Source organism: Nymphalis io, chromosome 29 (genome assembly GCF_905147045.1).
Source record: "Nymphalis io chromosome 29, ilAglIoxx1.1, whole genome shotgun sequence".
NCBI lineage: Eukaryota > Metazoa > Arthropoda > Insecta > Lepidoptera > Nymphalidae > Nymphalis > Nymphalis io.
Window position 1 is genome coordinate 5,686,029 of NC_065916.1, and position 22,124 is coordinate 5,708,152.

At 33.9% G+C, this 22,124-nt stretch overlaps 1 protein-coding gene across 16 annotated transcripts in view; it reads right to left on the reverse strand.

The window, feature by feature from the left end:
• The window catches only part of LOC126779440 (uncharacterized protein PF3D7_1120600-like), a 124,355-nt gene that overhangs the window by 96,932 nt on the left and 5,299 nt on the right, over window positions 1–22,124 (reverse strand). For 15 of the 16 annotated variants that reach the window (XR_007670352.1, XR_007670353.1, XM_050503380.1 and 12 more), the window contains exons 4-11: window positions 18,799–18,934; window positions 17,304–17,434; window positions 14,993–16,963; window positions 13,105–13,884; window positions 2,364–2,582; window positions 1,504–1,646; window positions 429–570; window positions 20–211 (exon numbers count right to left, since the gene is read on the reverse strand). Coding sequence is in view for 14 of the 16 variants with exons in the window: in XM_050503380.1 (XP_050359337.1) it covers window positions 20–211; window positions 429–570; window positions 1,504–1,646; window positions 2,364–2,582; window positions 13,105–13,884; window positions 14,993–16,963; window positions 17,304–17,434; window positions 18,799–18,934 (3,714 nt within the window). In the remaining 2 variants the exon portion in view is untranslated. The remainder of the gene's footprint in view (window positions 1–19; window positions 212–428; window positions 571–1,503; window positions 1,647–2,363; window positions 2,583–13,104; window positions 13,885–14,992; window positions 16,964–17,303; window positions 17,435–18,798; window positions 18,935–22,124) is intronic. The other variant, XM_050503383.1, reaches the window with a different exon arrangement.

A 22,124-nucleotide genomic window follows, 5' to 3' on the forward strand; every position in this document is an offset into this window, starting at 1 on the left:
CTTATTTAGCATTACTGACCTGATTTATAACTGGCTTAATCTTCCCCTTGTCCAAAACTTTCTCAACTTGCACAGAGTTAAAGTTGCTCACTCCCCCGCTTTTCACGAAACCCTGTTGTATCAGGTCCTCGATACCGTACCAGGCATCGAGGTAATCGTGCTCGGAGTATTGGAGAACATTCGCGATTTTTGGTAAAGGGTTGTCACCCTCCTGTAATCAATTATTTGTTGTTAGGAATATGTCAAAACTATAAAAAGTAATAAAAATTGTCTATGATTTTATCTTGAAGTCTTTCAAAAGATAGCATTAACATTCCGCCTCAGGGCTGCGTGTGCAATACGTGAACAGTATATTGGTGCATAATATCCAGCAGTTTACTTCGATTAATTGATAATGGCAACTTTTTTCCTTTTAATACGAAACTCACCTTAAGCGACATAGGATTGTGTATTAAGTAAAGGTCGAAGTACTCCAACCCCATTATTTCCAAGGACTGCTTGCAGGCCTTCAACACCAGGTCATGCCGATGAAACGTACTCCACAGCTTGGCCATTATGTACAACTCGTCACTGAGAAACAAACAATTACATATTATAGCAAGCATATATATATATATATATATATATAACGAGCTAGCACCCTGAAGTGGAAGTGGGCTGGTCATGTCTCCAGACGCATTGATAGCCGATGGAGACGACACGTGTTACAGTGGAGACCATGCTTAGGCAAACGTAGTGTAGGACGCCCTGTGACAAGTTGGACCGACTATTTCAAAAAGGTGGCAGGTACGGGATGGATGCGGGCTGCCCAAGATCGGGATGGTTGGCGTTCTATAGGGGAGGCTTTCGTCCAGCAGTGGACGGCGGTAAGCTGATATATATATACATGCTTAGGCAAACGTAGTGTAGAACGCCCTGTGACAAGATGGACCGACATATGAAAATAAATAAAATTTGGCAGGTCCGGGATGGATGCGGGCTGCCTAGATCTGGATGGTTGGCGTTCTATGGGAGAGGCTGTCATCCAGCAGTGGACGATGGTAAGTATATATATGCTATAGTAAACATTAGATATGCCTGAGAATTTAATCGAATTAAAAATCAATCTAATTATATAAATTTTAATTTATCGAGCCATGATGACCAATTAGTTAGAAGACGGGAATCTTAACCGCTGATGCCGAGTTCGACACCCGGACAAGCACCAATGAATTTTCATGTGCTTAATTTGAAAGTAAATTATACGGAAACATCCCATTTGAGATATTTGAGCAGCGTGGTGGAGTAGAGTGAATTCTGAGTGTAAAATCTCAAAGATACATCTAAAAGTTACACGTAATTTAAGCCACGCCTTTAAAACTAAGGTTTATTTTTAGGGTTTTCCCCGTATCCTCACAAAAGGAAACTATGTTGTCTGCATTGATGTGACAAAAGTTTGTATAATACAAATGCACATAATAGTACTTTGAAAATTCTATTAGAATGAAACCACAGACAACTTACCGTCTTACAGTTCCGTCGTTTATTTTAGCCTGTATCGCCTCGCCTATTAGTTTCTCGTTTCCGTAGATGAATGCGGTGTCTATGGCGCGGTAGCCGAGATCGATCGCAGCGCCTATTATATGTTTGATCAACTTTGGTTCCAGCTGCAGATCATAGAAGATAATATTTTATATATTAATGTCCTCCAGACCGATTTCGGCCACGGCAGCCAATCTCAAGAAAGATTAGCTAAATGCGCAGGAGATATTATAGTGCACAAGTGTGTGCGCAAACAGAGTTGCACTCTCTTTTCCTTAGCTCTCATAACCCGATGGGACGGCAATTCGTCACGAACGTAAGAGTTCAGGCGCAGGAACTTCCAGACTCCGCACTGCTACTGAGAATTTTCTGCCAGAAAAACCCATAGCTTTTTATTGGCCTGACCTGGGAATTGAACCCAGGACCTCCGGGTCTGCGGCCTTACATTAAGCCACTAGACCAACAAGTAAGTCAATATATTATATATGTTAATAAAATAAAGAGCATCTTTTTATATACAGACATATAGTAATTATGTTTTTATTTAAAATAGGTAGTTAGACTAGCAAGTGAGTTATCTAATGGTAGGTGGTCACCTCCGCATAGACATGGCACTGGGAGAAATACTAATTATACTTTAGATAGTCAAACCGCCACTAATCTTGTGAACTAAGATGTAATGTCTGTTGTGCCTAAAGTTACACTGGCTCACTCATCCTTGTACTGGCTCACTCTCCGGTGTAATGATATCTAATAAGTATATAGTACCTACTCAGAAAGCTAGCTCAGCCCTACCACAAAGTAAATGTATACTTATAATAAATAGAAAGTATTTTACTTACCAAAGCTGTGCCAACTGCAATAACAGGCATAGCTGATCCATCTCCGAGCTCGATCGAGGTCATATTGTCAAATTTTCCATATTTAATCTTAGCATTCGTGAATTCCGCAATCTTCTCTTGCAGCTTCTCATCGCTAAGGGCTTCGACGGTCGTGGTGTTAGGTTTTGGTGCTGTTCGCTGTGTAGATGCTTCATCTGTGTATATGGGTACGATTTTTTTCTGAAATCAAACGTTATTTCGGTATATTGAAGATTTGAGGGTAGTAGAGACAGTTATCTTCAGCAAATCTTTTCTAATAAGGAGAGAAGGCCTGCCTGTCTTTCCAGTGGTGTGATATTGATACACTTTTTTTAATCAGAGTGTGGCGGCAGTTGTGAGGGGTTGAATAACCCAAGATGATGGATGAAGGATAATGATGGGTGTAGAAAAATAAATAAATGCGTTAGGCTCTCAATCAAAATTGCATGTAATGTCTTAAGCGAATGTACAGAGATCAAGGAGAGGGGGTGCGGGTACAATATTTAAATTTAACCAATCGCGGCCGATAAAAAGTATGACGTTGTGTTTGGTTAAGTTTCTCGACACGAGATGTCGCTACCCGTCCTTAATTGGATAGGAAGTATGAACATGCCCTCGGCCTTGGAAGCAGTGGCTTTCAATGGTCTTTAGTTTTTGCATCAGTGTCGAACACATCTTGGAAAAGAGAACAAATCTTGGCGAATGCGCGCCGCACCAGGCCTGATGACGTCTGTCTATCGGCCACCCGGGATATGCCATCTTGTCCTAAAATTGTGCGAAGGACACGTCCTAAATGCTACTTCAACGGTGGGAGGTTATTATCCTCAAAAACCATTAAGGAGTTTGGCTTGACCTCGTCTTTATTCATCGTCCAATTTGTCTGCACCCGCAGCTCGGAGATGTATTTCTTCGCCCACCGGTTTCAGACGTGTTGGCGAAGCTATCCCTCTGGTATCGCTGGGGATGACTCGTAGGAACACAGGCTGGTGCAGTCAGGGGTCAGCCAATTAAAAAATGGACTGGAGTGAGCGGGGACTAATCCTGTGGATCGGGAAAAAGAGGAGACAAAGGGTGGGAATTTAATACGGCTTCTATTTGAGCTAATACTGTGCTGTAATCTTTATAAGTAAGGTGCGCATTCCCTATTACACTTTGAAGATGGTATTTACTCGACTTTACTGCTGCTTTCCATAGACCACCAAAATACGTATAATGAGAGGGAATAAAATGATATTTAATATTTTCCCTGGTTGCGAATTCTACAATATCAGAACTACATGTATTTAAGAATTTTGAAAATTCATTTATAATTGCTATAAAGTTGCGACCGTTATCACAATAAATTTCATGCAGGATTACCGCGGCGTGAAATAAATCTTTTTAATGTTAATAAATATGCTTCGCTGGAGTCAAAGTCAAAGTCAAAAATCTTTATTCAATATACATAGAAGCGTTACACTTTCTTATTGATTGTCACAAATCTACTACAGGAGAGTTCGCTAGGTAAGTTACCCATCATAGTAGTAAGCGTTTTACCTCTAATACGTGTACAGGTAACACAACTGTGTACTACCTGGCGAGTTAAGTCCTACCTCCTACATGCCACCATGATTCGCGTAAATGAAAAAGTACTGCCTGTGGAGCAGCGTGGAGTAGCCGAATGTGCTCATGGCGAAATAATAAAGTAGCAAAATAATGTTTACTTATAATTATAATACGATGTTTTTTAACGTAAATAAATTCATCGGAATTAACTAAACGACCACATAGACGCATTATTTTGTTGTCATCTAGAAATAAATTTAATTTAGACAAAAAACTTTTATTTTTAATAATAAATTTATAAGACAACGCCTTATATTCAATCGGATAAGATTCAATTTGACAAAATCGTGCTAATGTTTTATCAGCGTAGTCTAACTCGTCTACACTAAGGCCGCCTTTACGCTTATTTAGTTTATATTATATATATGATACGCTTGCTTCAAACACCACGCGCAACTTGGTGGCGGTTCTGAGCTCGAGCACACGCCATGATGCGGCATAAATAACACGGAATTTCATAAGAATCAGGGTGTCAAAGAAGTTTATATTCTAGTAAAGTTTGTTGTCGTTTCTCTAGTATTGTTTACGTGTATAATTATTTACGATAGGTCCGGAAATAATCCAGCCTAATTTGGTGTTCTGTATAAATGGACCACTAGACAAACGAATCTTTCCGTCTTCTAATAGATCCCAAAACCTATCTGCGCCAATTAAAATGTCGATGGTATGTTTTTATACCAGGGCAGTATTCACGCACGGCCATCTGATCCCAAACTAAGCAGAGCTTGTACTATGGAAATCAGACAACTGATATACTACATATACTACTTTTCTATTCTATTATATTCTTTTTTATTTACTTTTGTAAATACATACTTATATAGATAATTACACCCAGACTCAGGACAAACAGACATGTTCATGCACACAAATGTCTGTCCTGGGTGGGAATCGAACCCACAACCTTCGGCGTGGAAGGCAAGTATCTACCAACCACGTCAACCAGATCGTCGAACCGGATTTACATACGGCAGGCATATCGAAGCATGATCTTAGACAGTACATAACAATGAATGCGCGTAGTAAATGAATTATTAACGCAGGATTTTATATCGATATTACAAGCTTACCTACCTACGCCTCGAACTTCGTTTGTGGACGGTGTTTTAATGGATGGCTTAATAATTTACATAATGACTTGAGAGCAATTTCAAAAAAATTTGTACCGTAGGTTTTCGCCGTGTCTCTCAACTTTGTTTAATTATTTTTTCATGATGAATGACGTCTAGTAGAATATATCGATTTAAGTGAAAAAAGATATTTTTAAAATTATATATAAATTCTCGATTTGTTGTTACTTTACCAAATATAAATTTTACAAAGATTTTAAAATATTTAAGACCATCGAATTTACCTGTCCCCTGCCCAACTCGTGTCAGATTATCTTGGTAATTCAAATAATTTCATTTATGCGAATGGTTTAGTAAATATAATTTGAATTCTTAAAAGTCTAATTTAAAAGTAAAAGTTATCAAAAACATTTATTTTTATTTATGTTTTATTTAAAATAAATCTAAAATAAAACCGAAAATTTGAGCTAACCGGAACATTCCGTATAGTGATCGCTATTTTTTGTAGAAAAATCTTCTAAATAAGGAACAATTCGACACGAAATGGCAGCACATATATCATTCTTCATCGCGAGAAATTAACTTATGGCCAGCGCGGACGCAGTGTTGAAATATTCTGTGTTTCAATTTCGTTCCTTAGGTATATGACCAAGTTTTACTATTATAAATTATAATAATTGTTTTTGTTGACATGTTGCAAAATATTTGTAATATTTGATATCAAAAAGTTAATAAACTTAAGTAGGATAGGTAATTTATTAAACAATTTAAAACTACAAGAGGGTAGCATTATGTGACCTCCGTTTTGTGACTTATTCTACGGTCACATTTAACGGAACAGCAGGTCACAACAGGTCGGAATGCATCAGGTTTAGTTCATATTGCACCCGACCAAACCAAATAAATGTCTACTGTTACAAAATGTTATCAATATATATAATATGTGCATCAGAAAATATGATCAAACTTTTTAATTTCTTAATCATTATCATTAAAATAATTTGTTTTTTGATGTGAAATAGTAGGTATTATTACACTAGTACTGATGTTCCTCATTTTCAAGCAAACATTTTAAAATATTTAAGACCATCGAATTTACCTGTCCCCTGCCCAACTCGTGTCAGATTATCTTGATAATTCAAATAATTTCATTTATGCGAATGGTTAAGTAAATAAAATTTGAATTCTTAAAAGTCTAATTTAAAAGTAAAAGTTATCAAAAACATTTATTTTTATTTATGTTCTATTTAAAATAAATCTAAAATAAAACCGAAAATTTGAGCTAACCGGAACATTCCGTATAGTGATCGCTATTTTTTGTAGAAAAATCTTCTAAATAAGGAACAATTCGACACGAATGGCAGCACATACATCATTTTACATCGAGAAGCTATTTTGCTTTAATTTTCAAATTAACTTATGGCCAGCGCGGACGCAGTGTTGAAATATTCTGTGTTTCAATTTCGTTCCTTAGGTATGTGACCAAGTTTTACTATTATAAATTATAATAATTGTTTTTGTTGACATGTTGCAAAATATTTGTAATATTTGATATCAAAAAGTTAATAAACTTAAGTAGGATAGGTAATTGTTAAACAATTTAAAACTACAAGAGGGTAGCATTATGTGACCTCCGTTTTGTGACTTATTCTACGGTCACATTTAACGGAACAGCAGGTCAGAACAGGTCGGAATGCATCAGGTTTAGTTCCTATTGCACCCAACCAAACCAAATAAATGTATCCGTAATCCGTATCCGTAACAGCCTGTGAATGTCCCACTGCTGGGCTAAAGGCCTCCTCTCCTCTTTTTGAGGAGAAGGTTTGGAGCTTATTCCACCACGCTGCTCCAATGCGGGTTGGTAGAATTCACATGTGGCAGAACTTCAGTGAAATTAGACACATGCAGGTTTCCTCACGATGTTTTCCTTCACCGTAAAGCACGAGATGAATTATAATCACAAATTAAGCACATGAAAATTCAGTGGTGCTTGCCCGGGTTTGAACCCACGATCATCGGTTAAGATTCACGCGTTCTTACCACAGGGCCATCTCGGCTTTTTAAATGTATACTGTTACAAAATGTTATCAATATATATATAATATGTGCATCAGAAAATATGATCAAACTTTTTAATTTCTTAATCATTATCATTAAAATAATTTGTTTTTTGATGTGAAATAGTAGGTATTATTTCACTAGTACTGATGTTCCTCATTTTCAAGCAAAAAATAATGTAAATGTTGTAAGGCCCGATGCTTTTCGAATTTATCAGGCTACAGCTACAATTCTAAAACTAAAAACATAGTCGGATACAAACTTGGAAAAGAGAATAAAAGTATAAAAAAATGACCTACTGGCATTATACGCCATAAACTTAACGTTTCGTTTCTAAGTCGGAAAGCAAAATGTATGTTACAATAGGTACACATTTAGGCAATTTTGAAGTCATGTGAATACAACCTTTTCTTTTAAGACGTCCATTTTGTCACTGTGTGTGTCCCTTCAAAATTATGAAGTTAAATCTATGAAATCTACGAGTTCTTACGATTTAATTCCGTGCGGCCCCATCATTATGTATCCAGTAAATATATTACTTTTCGAAAAAACTACCCACATCAAGTGAAATATTATATTTACCGAGTAAAATTAAAAAATAACAAAGTTAAAAGCGAAAGAGTCACAAAACTGAATAAAACACACTTATTTTGTGTAAATCCTTGAAGCTACGGCTATTTTCTTTTATTTATCAAGTGATAATACGGATTAATAGTTTAGTTAAATTTAAAAAAGGCTTATTAGTTTCAATTTTTTTTTAAATTTTGCTTTTAAATATTGTCGAACAACGGAATTAATTACGCCGTCGTTTTTTTTTTGTTTTTTTTAGAGAAAATACCTCGGATTCCGCGTTCCTTCTTATTTTTCTCTATAATAAACTATATTCCCTAATACATTATGGTAAAGTTTGTAATAAAAAACAACATTACAAATAAAATATTTTTTTTACAGAAGGGTACAGTTATATTTTGAAATTGCTCTAGAGATGAAACAGCGCTGGCTTCCATTATCAAGAAGCGCTCGTTTTTTTAAAAGTATCGTGTACATCGGTACCTACCTCAATTATAGCTCTTGACAATAATACGAACTGCACATTTTTAGATTTAATAGATAACGCTTGCATGTGTTTGTGCCTTGTTTACTTGGATGGGAATGGCGGATTCCGAGGAGGTCGGTGCGCGGGGGGAAGCGCAAGCGCATCACTCGCAGCCGCAGTCGACAACTCAGTGTTCGTTGTAGAATGGTATGCGACTGAACCATTAGCGTTATCGTTACGTAATAATGAGTTATGTTTTTTACTACAGCGTCTACACGAACAAACCTATAGTTGCTTACCGAGTATCCCGATTGTAAACAATTCTCACATAAGTTATTCTCGCGTACAAGTTTAAGCTTTAATTCTAGATGACTATCGATAAACTTTTTGCAAGTGTACAGTGGACGATTTGATTAACTTAGCGGGTCGCAGTTGTCGTCGTTTTACTCGGCCCGCTGGAAACATTGCAGTGTAACATGCTGCGAGAGTTGTGTTGTTTTTGATTGTGTTTTGTGCGTCTTTACTATGTAAACGCTTCAATGCCTCCAGCGTGTCCGCTCGGTTACGAAGGAAATTAATTAAATCATACACAGTTAATCGCGTAGAATTGTTATCAATCGGATTCGGGAATAATGTGCATTTATGAGTCTCCCATTCGCTTTCAGTTACTTTATCTAGCTTCGACACCATAATAAAAATAATAAAAGTATCCTTAGTGTCTGTTGGCTCATCTGGGATCCTAAGAGCGCGTTATTTTTTTTTAAATTGTGTCGATTAACGTTCTGATTAAAGATGGTAACGCTTAAGTTAATGCGGTAAACAAAGCTTTGACATGATTGTGAATTAATAGTGCAATTATTATAACGGTTACGCAACAAGTCCCATGCAACTTGATAATTGTCAGTTAAAAATTCTATGGAATGTATGACTGCGTTACCTTTTAGGGAGATAATGGAACTTTTGAATGTTAGAAACATCTTTAGAATTATGAACGAGCGAGATACACGAGTCTCTGAACTCCAGCCAGTGCTCATACAATCTATCAAACGTAGGCATGGAGACGGTTGGTAGTTTAGCAGAGTGATTATTATTTTGACTATGACATAACAAGGAGCGGTCATTAACCTCATCAGTATTAAGCATAAATTCAGCACCCGATATTAAACTATAATAATTATATTCAAAAAGTTCTCGCTGATTTAATTGTTCATCTCACTATCAGAAATCCTTTCTTCTATTTCAATTAGAATGTCGTGAAATTCAGAAAAAAAACTAAATCCTTGATTCTTAATTTTAAATCGATGCGTTTTTGATTAGTAAAATATTGATCATCCTATAATGGCTCTAAATAATTATTAAATTTGGTAAGCCTACCCTCAATAATGCCACGTTTCCTAACTAAATCACGAACTAACTCACTACTTTCTACACTCAGCAATATAGGAGATTTGCCGCGGGATTTAGCGGATACAATACGCATTTTGGTGGTCAGTGAAAAGAGAAGTACTTACGGTTTGATGATCATCAGTCAATCCCGCCGTTCTGATGCTGGCAACGTCACCAGACTTCTAATTGACTGGAAATCGCGATATTTCGGGAAAACGATGCAGCTATTCACTGAAATTGAGAGCACAGACACAATAGTAGACACGATTGCGTGTAATTTTCGATGAAGCTCGGACAAAACTTCAGTTCCAGTGTGCGCTTAGCCCCCGTTTGCCTGTTGGTAGCTTGTTTCTTCGAAACTCGTCCAGATATGTGCGATTTTTGCGTTTTCTTTTTGAACCGCCACGTGCAAAGCATCCACGGTCCAAAGGTCGACTTTGTTCGGTTATGTGCCGAGAAGAACCAAAGTGTATGTGGCTCGAAAGTTGGCCTTTCGAGCCACATACACTTTGGTTCTTTAATGTAGCGGCAGCGGTGAGAGGTTGAACAACCCAAGATGATGAGTCTTGATTACGATAAAAAAATCACATTCAAAGGCAAACATAAATAATAAAAAAAATATTTATAAAAATATGTAATTAAGAGACTTTAAAAAACATAATAACAAATTCTAAAATGCTAGCGATCCCGTGGTACTCCTCGTTAAGTCGGAAACCGGGTACCGTTATTTTTTTTGTGGGTATTCCGATGTTCGGGGCGCACTCGGCGCCTCGAAATATACCCCGATTTTCGATTAAAATAATTTACTCGACAACGAATACAGAGTGAAATAATAGCCTTTAATCCTTCTTTATATATTAATAAATTAATTTAATTTATTCTTACCCCTATTTGTGATCGAAGAACTATAAAATAATATTAGTTTATCTGTCTACGACTGCCACACTTTTTTTTAAATAAAATAAATTAAATATTTTTAAAATATTTGCAACTTTATAACAAGATTAATTTTATTTGTAATAACTTTTATGTTATTAGCTAATTTTTGTACTAATTTATTTAAAGTTTAAATAAAAATATTACTTACGAGTAACAATAAAAAAAATAATACACACGCGAAATTCATTTTGGAAATGTTTTTTTTTATAACACACTCAAAGATCCGTTTCGTTTGATATACTTCTAGATTAAAATGAGTTGGTATTTTTATGTATAGTGTTAACTCCATATAACGCCACTCGACTTAACGACAAACTAAAGACAACTAAACGACTAATACCCTCCACGCACCTCATTATTAAGAAGGAAACAGTACTTTCCAAGTTGCTCAAATTAGTAAGAACTGCAGTTCGTGTGCGTTCTTTCGTTGCTTTATAATCTAGCCCGTAATGAACTAAATAAGCGTTGTTATTTGATTAAATATTAATGTTTGTTATTTGTAAATTTAATACTCAATCCATAAATAACAATATAATATATAGGGTTTTGTTTATTGTATAGGAACGCGACGATCATACGGGCTATTGGCATTGTAAGAAATGTTAACTATCGTCAATGCGCTACTAACCTTGGGAACTAAGATGTTATGTCCCTTGTGCCTGTAATTACACTGGCTCCAAGTCTCCTCATTCTGACCAAGTTCCATACATTTTTGGTCATCTTCTTTATAAAAAAACAATTATTAATCTTATTATGTTTATGGGACAAAATGCGTCTAAATATTATGTACATTATATTATATACAAAATATAATAAAAATAAGAAATCGATTTATATATATTGTATTTTGTAATGATTTTATATATAAATGATTTATTATCATTTATATATAAAATCATTACAAAATACTTTATTATGGAGCAATACAGAATTATTACTAAACAAATTGTGGCCGCGTGGAATGGTGGGAACTATGTCTTATAATGAGTACAAGAGCAGTCTATATGCTATACAGATATAATTATTATAAATTAGGATTTATAGATTTTCCTTATATTTAAAAATAACAGAAATCGAAGTGTCTTTATGTGATTTTGACATTATTTCTTATTAATTTATTTGGTCAATATGTAAACCCAAAAATAAAACTGTTTATTTCAGATAACCTATTCTACTGGTGGGCGTCGTGCAAGCTCGTCTGGGTAGGTACCACCCACTCATCAGACAGTCTACCGCAAAACAGCAGTGCTTGGTATTGTTGCGTTCCGATTTAAAGGATGAGTGAGCCAGTGTAATTACAGGTACAAGGGACATAACACCTTAGTTCCCACGGTTGGTGGCGCATTGGCGATGTAAGTGATGGTTAATATTGGTGTGGCGTTGGTGACCACTTACCATCAGGTGACCCATATGCTTGTCCGCCTTACTATACAAATAAAAATGTTGTTGGGCGAATTTTGAGAATATTTTTAAAGGCTATCTATCTATAGTTGACTTTAATGGTCTCAATTATTTTTTATCCCTAAATATTTAGTTTGAAAAACAATAAAAAAATGTTGCAAATTCCAAGCAAAGGCGTGGGTGGGTATCCAATTTATTATATATTTTTTACTGATATATTTCTTTTACATAACGTATTATGTAACTTAGCTTTAGAATAAGTCAAGTTTATCTATACCAATATAAATCCGAAAGTAAAAACTCTAAAAATCTCCTACTATTTTGAAATATAACTTAATGTCGTATAATAATAAATATATATAATTGATCTTTTTATATAATTTGTATTTAAAATTCACCTCGTGCTTGACGGTGAAGTAAAACATCGTGAGGAAACCTGCATGTGTCTAATTTCACTGAAATTCTGTCACATGTGTATACCAACCCGCATTGGAGCAGCGTGGTGGAATAAGCTCAAAACCTACTCCTCAAAATGCGAGAGGAGGCCTTATCCCAGCAGTGGGACATTCACAGACTGTTACTGTGTACTGTGTATGTTAATATGAAAACGTTAAAAATTTGTAATTCAAGTTCACACTTAAGTACGATAAGTTTTTATCGGAATTAAAAAGTGATTGTTTTCTTTTAGCTCCCAGCTGTGGAGCCCTGTATATGCTACGCCTATTGGGTTACTGCTAACAGAAACTTATAACATTGTAATAGACAAGAAATATCAAGACAAAATATTTAAAAGCATAAAGAAGATTTTCCGCAAGTGTTCAACAAGTTCATGAGCAAGTTCCAGAACAATTAGTTACTTTACCAGGGCCCTTTAATCCCAGGTTACAACCTAACTATAGGCGTAAGGCTGGAACTCCAAATCACTGCTCATATCCAAATTGCTATTATATATTTTATATTTAGTCCTGATCAAATTGATTACAAGTGAAATCTATTAAATGATATGAGAAATGGCTTCAAATTAGATTTTGAAGATATAGAAGACTGGGACTCGTATTTGTGTCACTATTGGCTCGGTTATTCTTTTGAAAATATTAATATAGACATAGAAAATGAAAATGATAGAAATATTAAAATAAACAATGACCTGTTTCATTTCGAGTTGTATTTAATTATTTGCGCATCTTACCCAAAGTACTAGTAAGCAGTTAAAAGAAAAAAAACTCACCTCGAACAACGCCACTCTATCTGTTATTGATATTTTTCTCAATCTCTCTTTCCTTTCCACTGTATCGCTTCTCATCAAACGCATTTTCTCCATCGAATTTATCCTGTACACCATCCTCTTAACTCTCCCTCGCACAGAGTCACCTAGGTCCAATTCAGCTAGGGATTTAGTTCGTTGATCTGAATCAATATCTTTAACCCTATACTCTTTAAACATATCAACTTTTTCAACTGGTTCCTTCTTTGTAAATACTCCATCGTCAGTTGATTTTGCAACTTTATTACTAAAGAAATTAGGTTCAGATACACTTTTCGTTTCTTTCAAATTTTTAGGACTATTATTTTTATAACCATCATTGTTTTCTTCGACAATATTAGATTCGTTTATTGTTTCATATTGTTTTTCAGTTTTTTCACTAACTTCACTTTGTTTGATTTTTTTTTCAATACTGTTTAGACGATTGACAATTGAACTGTGAACTTTGCTGTACAGAGCGTAGTAATTACTTTGAAATTTATCATTATGTAAGGCATTACTATAATCGAAAGGACTGTTATTAAAGTCATTTGTTAATTCTTTAGAGTTTTTGATATTATATTTTGTTGTGTCAATTATGCCATCGTCAACTGTATCAGTGTTTTGTTTGTTACGATTAATATCTAAACCATTATCAGGTGTTTTTAAAATTTCATCAACAATCTTTGGTTTGTCTGCCCTATTAGTGTTAGTCTTTGTCTCAAAATTATTTGCAATTTCATCGCGAGCGAGCGTTCTGGTTTTCTGGAAAAAAGTATTGTTATTAAGTTATTACTTATCAAAGATGAAACTTTAATGAAAATGAATGAGGTATGTTAACAGATTGCATTTATTATCAAGGATATTATGCTTAATAATGCGCGTAGTATCAAGAACACATACGCCTCAATAACATGAATGAATAACTATATTCTCGAAGCGTTGCGTTTACGTAGCTGTCAAAAGGTGATTGATCTTTTTGTTGATCTAATATTAGTAATGACTTGTACTGTGTATAGTTTTAAATAGTTATCAATAGCGCAATAGTGTATAGGTAGCGATGTAAAAGTCGCAGGTTCGATAACCCCTTGGTCTATTGTCGTTTTAGTGGGGTCTACTACGATTTTCATTTAATTGGAGAGGTAAATAGGAACTAGTAATTTCCTTAAAACGGGCAATACTTATAAGAAAAATAGCTTTCTGTCTACGGATGAAAAATATTATTTGAAATTATCTTGTAGTATATTTAATGATGATTTATTTATGCTATTATAAAAATATGTATATTATTGGAACGAAGTTCTTTTACGCGGTGAAATGGCAGAACATGTCACGTAACGAAATAGCGTTACGCATACCCCTCTCTTTCTCTTTATTACTCTCTCTTTCTGTTTAACAAAAGTGAAATTAGTTAAAAAAAAAAAAATTTATAAATATCTAAAACACAAAATATATATTCGAATAGTTATTGGAAATTATTGGAATTATTTATCAAGCTATTAATAATTTATTTTAGTGGACTCTGTGTTGATTGCTTAAATTCATTTTAAACATTACAATTAAAGAATTATAAAAGGACAAACATAAAACCGCTGTGTGATTGTGAAAAACAAAACTTAATAAAGTTGATTTTTTTATATACAACTTATATTTTTATTATTTTTGCAAATATATTTGCATTGAAAGATGAAAAATAACATAGAATATAGTAATTAAGAGACACTTGTATGAAGGAGGACTGCGCTTTTTGGTGTGACAAAAATGTAGTAATTTAATAACTAAAAACATACATTTTAAAACACGTTTTGAGTTGAAAAAATATCGCAAAGAACTCCTTTTAGGATTTTTTTTCTTTCTTACTATGAACACTTACTTCAAAACTATCTATTTTCGATGTCACACAAACACCCGTAGGAATATCGTCCACTTCAGTTTTGATTATTTGTTGTTCCCGTGAATCTAACCTACTTATAATTCTATTAACTTTTCCTTTTAATATTATAATATCTTCTTCTTCTAAATCATCAATGTTTTTAATTTGCGACGATAGATCTGTTAGGGATTTCTTATCATTACCATTTTCTTCTATTGTAACTTTGTTATCAACTAAATTTTTTTCAAATTTAATTTCACTATTTTCGTGTAAGCCTTTATTATTTATATGATTGCCTTCTAAAACATTGGCTGTTTGTTTTTCATTTGTTTCTTTTGGCGTTACTGCGGTCTTGTCTTTATTATCTATTTTTTCTTTATCAATAACCGCTAAATCTTTTTCATCTTGTGTGTTTTGAACTTGGATTATTTCTGTAGTCGTTTCTTGAGCAATAGTGTGTTTATTTATAATATCATTAGTGTTTATTGTTGATTCAACTGACGTTGAGTTAGTTAGCGTGATATCGCGTTGTTGATTATTGCTTACATTGAAACCTTCAGTTAAATTATCCTTACATTTCTTTATACTTTCAAATTCTGGTACAGTATTGATAACTTCTTTTTCTTTTAGATTGTTTTGTTCTCTCTTGATTTCATTTGTTTTACCATTAACTATATCTATGGCAGTTTTATTCGTATCTAAATACTTTTGAGCTTTATAATTTTCTTCAACGAATGTTTTGTTTTCTGTCGTAGTTGATATTTTAATTGCATTTGATGAAATAGATGATAATGTTTGACGTTCCTTTATTGTAATATTGCAAGTTTCATTAATAGTACCTTCATCAGCACTGTTTTTGTTCAAAGGTATTGTTTTATTACTTTCTAATGTTGATGTAGATTCAGATTCAAGGGAGTTATCATATTTCAGAGTGGCTACTTTAATAGTTTCTTTTATTTCATCTGTATTTTGGTTTTGAATTTCGATATTGATTTTTGTAATTTCTGTCACTTTAGTGCTATCAGTAGTTGCTTTAACGGCAATATTTTGTGTTGTATTTGAAGATTTATCCAACGAATTATCTTCACTTATTGAAGTAGACACTTTTGAGCTAACGTTTTGCGTTGTTTTCACTTCTGATTCACTTTCATTTTTAGTTTTTATATTGTCTATATAATTTTCTACACTTTTGCCATCAATAAATTCTGTTTCTATTCCAGTTGTCACTTGTTCTGAAACCTTTTCAGTGTTGTTAGATACATTTGTTTCATATTTTTCGTGTGTATATTGTGAAACAGGAATGTTACATTTAAGCTCATCCTTAGATATGGTGTTTTGTTCCATTTGAACACTTTCTTTTGACGAAACACTTACTTCTTTAGTACTTATTTGAGTTGTGAGAGTTTTCGTAACACTTTCCGAAGCTTTCACTTTTGTTGCGGAAACAGTTTCAGATTTCGTTAATGTGGAGTAACTTTCAGATGATGCTTTATTTTTTATAATCTTGGATTTTTCTACATCTGTTTTTATTGTTTTCTCTTTTGTTGCTGCCACAGGAATTTTACCTTTAGTGTCTTCGATAGAAAGGCTCTTTTTCAGTGAGCTTCTTCTGTTAGTTTGCTGTCGAACTTCAATTTCTTGCTCACTCTTACGTTTAAGTAATGGTATTTTACTTTTAACTTTCTCTGTGACAACTTGTTGAACTTTATTATTATCATACGAGTGAACCGTTTCCTCAAACTTTGTTTCCATTCGAGTTAGTTCGTCAAATTGTTCAGACACTGGTCTGTCATTATTCAACGGATCCATTTCTATAGTTTCTTCATAAAGTTTATCAAATTCATCGTCTAACTTCGGTGATTTTTCAGTTTGATTATCATCGTTCTTTGTTAAGTCATCTTGAGTGTTTTGCAGATGTTTTGCATCTTTCAAGCGAGGTATAGCAGACCGCACTTTCATTCCAAGATATGGCTGAAAAACATTAAACGAATATTGAGTACGAATCTATACTAATATTATAAATGCCATCCATGAAAGTAGCAGTCTTTATGTTGTATCTGTATGTTCACATAGTGTTGTGTATGATGTTTGTATGTATGTAATATACATGTGATGCCGCCACAATTACTTGCAATGCCAATGTTTATGGGGGATAACCACTTACCATAAGACGACTCATTTGACCGTCCACAAAGTCTATAAAAAATATTAATCAAGAACTGTTTATAGTGTACATAGCGGAATAATCAACAAATCACTTAGTTTAACAAAACTCCATTTGAGGTTGAAATAGACTGTAATTAATGATTACCTCGTGAACCACTTTCTCGTTTGCCATTTGTTCCTCTCTCCTGATCTTATCAAACGCCCGTCTTAATTTGAATTTTGGTATTTTAGTTGTTTTTTTCGGATCGTCATGTTCACTGTCTCCTGCTTTTGTACCTGTACAAGATCAAATGACATTATGCAAAATATTGTTTTTATTTTTCCTTTCCATCAATAGATGACGCTAGTTGTATTTTGCATCGCGCTATAACTGTTTTTTTGTAAGTACTTAATAAGGCTTGGCCAATTTATCTAACCAGCAGTACATATTCGGTAGTTTTATTGTAAAATTAGTACAGTACTACCTGGTAACCCCAAATAGTATATTAAATAAATCTATTAGCTCTTGATTAGATCTTGAATAATTAAAAACTGACACCGTTAAATGGGAAATTATTTGAAATGGGAGCTCATCTTACATCTTAATGTGATAATCATTGTACTAGTATTTAAGTATGATAAATAATAATCATATTTGATAAGCGCTTTTCTTGTTGATCTAAGTTTTGGATTCTTTGTCCTTATGGGATTATCAAGGGAACCATATTAAAATTAGTGATTGCAAGCAGTGTCGCAGAACTTTGATTTTGAACATTGAACAGACTTTTGATTGGGTACCGATAGTTGTACTCGAAAAGTATTCAGGATATCGACAGTACTATCAAAGTATCGTCTTGTGTTAATACTGTCGATACTATTTATTTATTTAATCAAGGAAGACAAAGAGTTATAACATGTACAAAAAACATTTATCACATTAAGAAAACATCATATACCAATTAAGTCTTCACAAATAATTAAATCAAAATACATAACAGAATTATAACAAATAAAAATAAAAAAAATATTTAAAATTTTACGAAGTATGAACAATTAATTAATAATTTAGTAAAAAATAATAAATATACAAATTCAAATTCTATTTAAAGTGACGATGTAGGTGAAATTTTATTTTACATTTCAATTCCTTCAATGACATAGAAAATAAATCAAGATCAGTAAAGGAAGTAGTTGCGTACGTACTTACATTTAGATATAGGAACATCGAACAAAAATTTATTGCGTGTTTGCATGCGAGGACATCTAATGAATATATTACTTAGTAAGAAAGGAGAATCGATATAATTATTTAACAATTTAAACAGAAAGAGTTCATCTTTTTCCATATGACGTTCTTTTAACGTTAACGATAGTACGCTGTCGATTGTAATTATAGCTCTCAGTGCACATTACTATTGATAACAGCAATACTATTGATATTATCAATAGGAATTCATTTGGTAGTAACGATAGTCCACTATCGATAAACAATCGATTGTCTATCGATAGTGGACTATCGACATGCAACACTAATTGCAAGGTAAAATATGGAAATAATAGCTAAATAGTATAGATGTCGTCTAGCGATGTGAAAGTCACAGGTTCGATCCAGTCTTATGTGAATACAGAAATATTAATAATGCTACTATAATATACCGTACCAGTATCCTTATCTTGAGTACTTTTAGCTTTTAAATCCTCTGACGTCATAGTAACATGAACTTCCCTAGTTTCAGAATGTAATATGTTGACTCCTGTTGTTTCACTCATTGTTGTGTCCACTCTTGTTGATTCGTTCTGAAATCAAAATTAAGTTTAACAACAATCTGCCTTGACAAAAACGGAATTACGATTCAACAGGGACACGGTTTTAGGATTATTTTTCGGTTTCTCGTATAACGTCATCATTTTGATATTTAGATGGGTTTTTTATGAAGCCGTTTATAATAAATTTTGTCTGTGTTAATATCATCCATATGGTTAATTATTTCTTATATAAGTATGTATTTATATAAGTATATATAAGAGAGAGATGTTGGTATATAGTACAGTAACAGCCTGTTAATGTCCCACTGCTGGGCTAAGGCCTCCTCTCCCTTTTGAGGAGAAGGTTTGGAGCTTATTCCACCACGCTGCTCCAATGCGGGTTGGTAGAATACACATGTGGCAGAATTTCAATGAAATTAGACACATGCAGGTTTCCTCACGATGTTTTCCTTCACCGTTAAGCACGAGATGAATTATAAACACAAATTAAGCACATGAAAATTCAGTGGTGCTTGCCCGGGTTTGAACCCACGATCATCGGTTAAGATTCACGCGTTCTTACCACTAGGCCATCTCGGCTTAGATGTAGGTATATTACAGTTTTTTTATTAAGATTCTAAGTATTTAATAAGTTAATTGTAAGTGCACACTACGCCCGATAAATGATTTATTGTTTCTACCAAAAAAAGTTTCTTTTTATAGAGGTTGCCTGGAAGAGATCACTGTATGATAATTTCCATGCATACATTATGTAGTATATGTTTTTTTTTTAATGTGTGTAAATTGTGTGCAATAAATAGTTAATAAATAAGTAAATAATTTCACTGGAGGTAGGGCTTTGTGCAGCTCGTTTGAGTAGGTATCACCCACTCATTAGATATTCCACCGCAAAACAGCAGTACTTGGTATTGTTGTGTTCCGGTTTGAAGGGTGAGTGAGCCAGTGTAATTATAGGCACAAGGGACAAAACATCTTAGTTCCCAAGGTTGGTGGCGCATTGGCGATGTAAGCGATGGTTAAATTTTTTTTACAACGCCAATATCTATGCGTTGGTGACCACTTACTATCAGGTCGCCCATTTGCTCGTCCGCTTTCATATAATAAAAAAAAAAAAACAATTTTATCACATGGATAGAAAACCAGGTGAAGAACCATAGGTAATTTCATTCTGTATGTAATCGCTTAGGGATGAATTTCTAAATTCCAAGCTACTCCAATGCGGGTTGGTGGAATACACATGTGGCAGAATTTCAGTGAAATTAGACACATGCAGGTTTCCTTACGATGTTTTCCTTCACCGAAAGCACGAGATGAATTATAATTAGAAATTAAGCACATGAAAATTCAGTGGTGCTTGCCCGGGTTAAGATTCATGCGTACTTGCTACTGGACCATCTCGGCTGTTTGTGTGTTTTAATTTTATTTATGTAATACGATAAAAGGTTACGAAAACAATTAGAAATAAAAAAACATGTTTGCTGTTGTTTAAAATGTTTTTTAAATTGAATAAAAATATTGAAGTTTAACATTAACAATAATTAAATTACTTTTTCCTCTTATAAGTTAGCATACAATATTAATTAGACTTGGCCAATTATTATTGATATTTGTTGAATAATTTATGTTATTAGATATCATATGAATTTTCATTCTTCGCTTCATGAATGTTTTCCTTTGGAATTTAAAGTTTTAGAATTCATTATTAATTTTAATTCGTGTGGTTGAAATACTTATTTTCCAATATAATAAGATAATCCTTTTTCCAATATTCAATCCTCGATTTAGTTTAATTTTCTTTAATCACATTTAAGCCCTGCCCTGAGCCCTTTCATACATATATGATACATGAATGGTTTTTTTTTTAATTAGGTTTCATCCGCTCAATCTTCATTTATTAAAGCCGTACATCCGTGATTAAGTTACCAAATTTTATGTAAGAACGAAATTTTAATTGTTTTCCAGTAGACTTGGCGATAAATCACAAGTCAAAAAACATAAAAAAAAGGTTTTATGTACAAATATTTGTCTATGGAATTCCGTTAAGGAGTTCTTTCGTCTAGACCCTATGTGTAGAATCAGATCATGTCTACCATAAAAATGGATTGTAATCAGAGCGGAGCCAAGTTTTAAAAGCGTGTAGTTCTAATTCGGCTTTTTTTTTTTATAGAATAGGAAGGTGGACGAGCATATGGGCCACCTGATGGTAAGTGGTCACCAAACGCCCTTAGACATTGGCATTGTAAGAAATGTCAACCATCGCTTATAGCCAATGCGCCACCAACCTTGGGAACTAAGATTTTATGTCCCTTGTGCCTGTAATTACACTGGCTCACTCACCCTTCAAACCGGAACACAACAATATCAAGTATTGCTGTTTTGCGGTAGAATATCTGATGAGTGGGTGGTACCTACCCAGACGGGCTTGCACAAAGCCCTACCACCAGTAAAAGATTTTGCTGCAAGATTTGACCAGAAAATTGATCGGAAGTTAAATAAGACTTTGTAATAATTGGTTGTGACAGATGGCCATTTAGATACGATATGATTAGGTTTTCGTTTTTTATCTTATGACGAAATTTTAAAAATATAACTGACTCATATTTAAGTAACGAGGACCCGTAAACAGAGGCAGAGGGTAGCTTGGCAGCCTGCAAACGGTACGTGGTGACCTAACTATCTGAACTACATATACTATACATAATGAATGCTCTATTTTTTTTAAATATATGTAGGAAGGTAGGCTGTCTAATAGGCGACCTGAATCGACGGATAAAAAAATTCTGCTACTTAATCCACCGATCTGCATTGAAGCAGCGTCGTTGAATAAGCTCTAAGCGTTCTTCTCTATTGAAATGCTTTTACATGTTTTTAATTTTTGTGAGAATATATTTCAAACGTAGCGATAAATAGATAGATAGACAGATTGATAAGCACAATTGCAACTGATATTTATTAAGTTTTGTCAATTATAAACAATATAAAACAACAAATAATACGCGTATACGGGTTTTTAAATGAAGATGTATATATAGTAAATATATATAAAAGATTGTCTGATACAAAAAAATCATAAAAGATCTTTCTAAGAAACTGGTCCACAAGGGCTGGCGCTTATTTAGCCCAAAGGCGGAGTCTAGCGGTGCACAGAGGCAATAGTGCCAGCGTCTTGGGTACAATGCCACAGGATAATCTTTTAGACGGCGTGTTTTTGGCATAAATT